Source organism: Buceros rhinoceros, unplaced genomic scaffold (assembly GCF_000710305.1).
Source record: "Buceros rhinoceros silvestris isolate BGI_N320 unplaced genomic scaffold, ASM71030v1 scaffold1486, whole genome shotgun sequence".
NCBI lineage: Eukaryota > Metazoa > Chordata > Aves > Bucerotiformes > Bucerotidae > Buceros > Buceros rhinoceros.
In genome coordinates, this window is record NW_010417032.1 from 25,532 (window position 1) to 27,631 (window position 2,100).

At 35.6% G+C, this 2,100-nt stretch overlaps 1 protein-coding gene across 4 annotated transcripts in view; it reads right to left on the bottom strand.

Moving 5' to 3' along the window:
* The window catches only part of TRIP12 (thyroid hormone receptor interactor 12), a 59,711-nt gene that overhangs the window by 10,398 nt on the left and 47,213 nt on the right, over positions 1-2,100 (bottom strand). For all 4 annotated transcript variants that reach the window (XM_010138030.1, XM_010138033.1, XM_010138032.1 and 1 more), the window contains 2 exons: positions 1,591-1,755; positions 270-434 (listed from right to left, as the gene is read on the bottom strand). In XM_010138030.1, coding sequence (XP_010136332.1) covers positions 270-434; positions 1,591-1,755 — 330 coding nt within the window. The remainder of the gene's footprint in view (positions 1-269; positions 435-1,590; positions 1,756-2,100) is intronic.

A 2,100-nucleotide genomic window follows, 5' to 3' on the forward strand; every position in this document is an offset into this window, starting at 1 on the left:
CAAAACCCGATTCCAATTATTTCATTATGAATAAACCAGACTTTTGTATTATAAAGTTTTCAAGTGAGGTGTGCTGATTAGGATTCTGTTTTACTGTAGTAATAAACTAGTATAGGAGAAGAGCAATCAGTAGGAAAATTATTGCTGAGCCCAGTACAGCCCAGTTCTTTCACAAGAATGAACTGAAATATATATATGGAAACAAATTACTTGGGAACAAGGTGAGCAAGAATAAAAGAAATTTTAGTCCTATCTTTGCTTTTACTTACTCTCAGATACTCCTCTAAATTGTGGATGGTGACTGGTGTATCTTTTCCCCCTTTTTTCAGTTCTATATTAGGAAACCCAGGAAGCGTGAAGTCCAGCCCTAGATCTTCCACTGAGCAGCCATTCATAGTCAGAGCCTCCAATGCATACTGTAGACTTTCTTTGGTCTAAAAAAATTGGAAGTGAGAACCAGTGAGAACAATCCACTCACAGTAACTCATCCAGAAGTCATGAATTCTAAAGCAGTTTTGACTAAGTAAACATTTCTATAAGAATATTACTATTAATATTGTTACAGTACTGCTTGCTTTCCTCCTATGTATTTTACATATAACAGTAAGTGAAGATAAACCAAATAAACAATCTTAATGGATAAACTTGAAAGATGAGAGTACACTTTTTGCCAGCAATTTTGGAATTACTTTAACTTCTTGCATATTAGTTATTTAGAAATACTACTGCAATAGAAGGAGATTTCTAATATGCTAAGGGTCTTATGCTATGTTTTTTCCTTAGAATACTTAACAGTATTCATATTTGGCATGCATACGGTCATTTTTCAGCTTTTATCTACCAGGTTTCAGGTTTTTCAATCTGTTAGGAAATTAAAAGCAGGGATCATGGAGAGAGACAGTGAGGTGAAGAGGAACAAAGGCCCACAAGCTTAGAATTATTTCACCTGTAACAAAGTAGACTTAAGTGTATAAATTAGATTATTACTGCCTACCATCTATTAACATTGGATGCTAGAAAGAGCATGCATGCCAAAGATCATTTATCACTACTCTAACAGTGAATGGTACTATTTTCAGCTAAGAGCAGATAACCTTGAAAAATTAAGACCCTTCTGCACCTACAAAAGAACCTGTACACTCATGTATGAAGCCAGTTTACACCAGTTTTGAACACAATTCTTCACTGCCCACCTAAGACACTTCTAAGAAAATCTGAAAATTTGACTAAACCAACAAATAAAAAAGCCAAGCCCTCTGAATATGCAAAAATCAATTATAGATTTTTTTTTCCCCGACACAATTTGGTTAGTCTTTTCAAAGTGAAAAGGAGAAGTTACCTGGCAGTTTTGGCCATTTCTAGCCTGTGCTTAATCACACAAAAGAATCCCACAAGTTTCTAATGTTAGCATCTACATTACAAAAAGACGACGTTATAATTAGCAGCCACTGACAACAGAATGAGTAGTTTTAAGTCATTATCGGTATTACCATCGGGACTAAGAACTATAATACACTCTCAATTACAGCTACCTCATGATACCCAAATCTGTGAAGATACACTCTTCAATTTTTAGGGTTGCTTTCCCACCTGTGTTTTGTCCTGTTCAAGCCTTTTCTTTTGTCTTACAATATCTTCAAGGTGATATATTGATTTTGCTACTACTGGATCAATACTGAACAAGTCATGTGATGTCAAGGAAGTTTCCTGTCGTAGCATCCACTTATAAAAAGGAAGTCCAAGAGGAAGGTCCACCTGTAAGTTGAAATGTTGTTTAGTATTGAACTGTCTTCCAAAATCTTATCTTCCACTATTTTACCTCTTGACTATATCTAGAATACTATCTGCTAACTCATAGTTCCGATGCATACCAAAACAGAGTATTTTTACCTGAGAAATTTCCAGTGAGAAAACACAACTGACTGCCTAGTGCACATACATTAGAGCACCCAACAAGCTAGCAGCTGGAATAACAATAAGCCCAAAATTCTATTGAAAGATGACAGGAGATTGCAATACATGGCAGACAATAGCTTTCTTTTTTTCCCCACTATGGACTCAAAAGCCACCGTAAAGATCATCAACACACACTACTCTTTC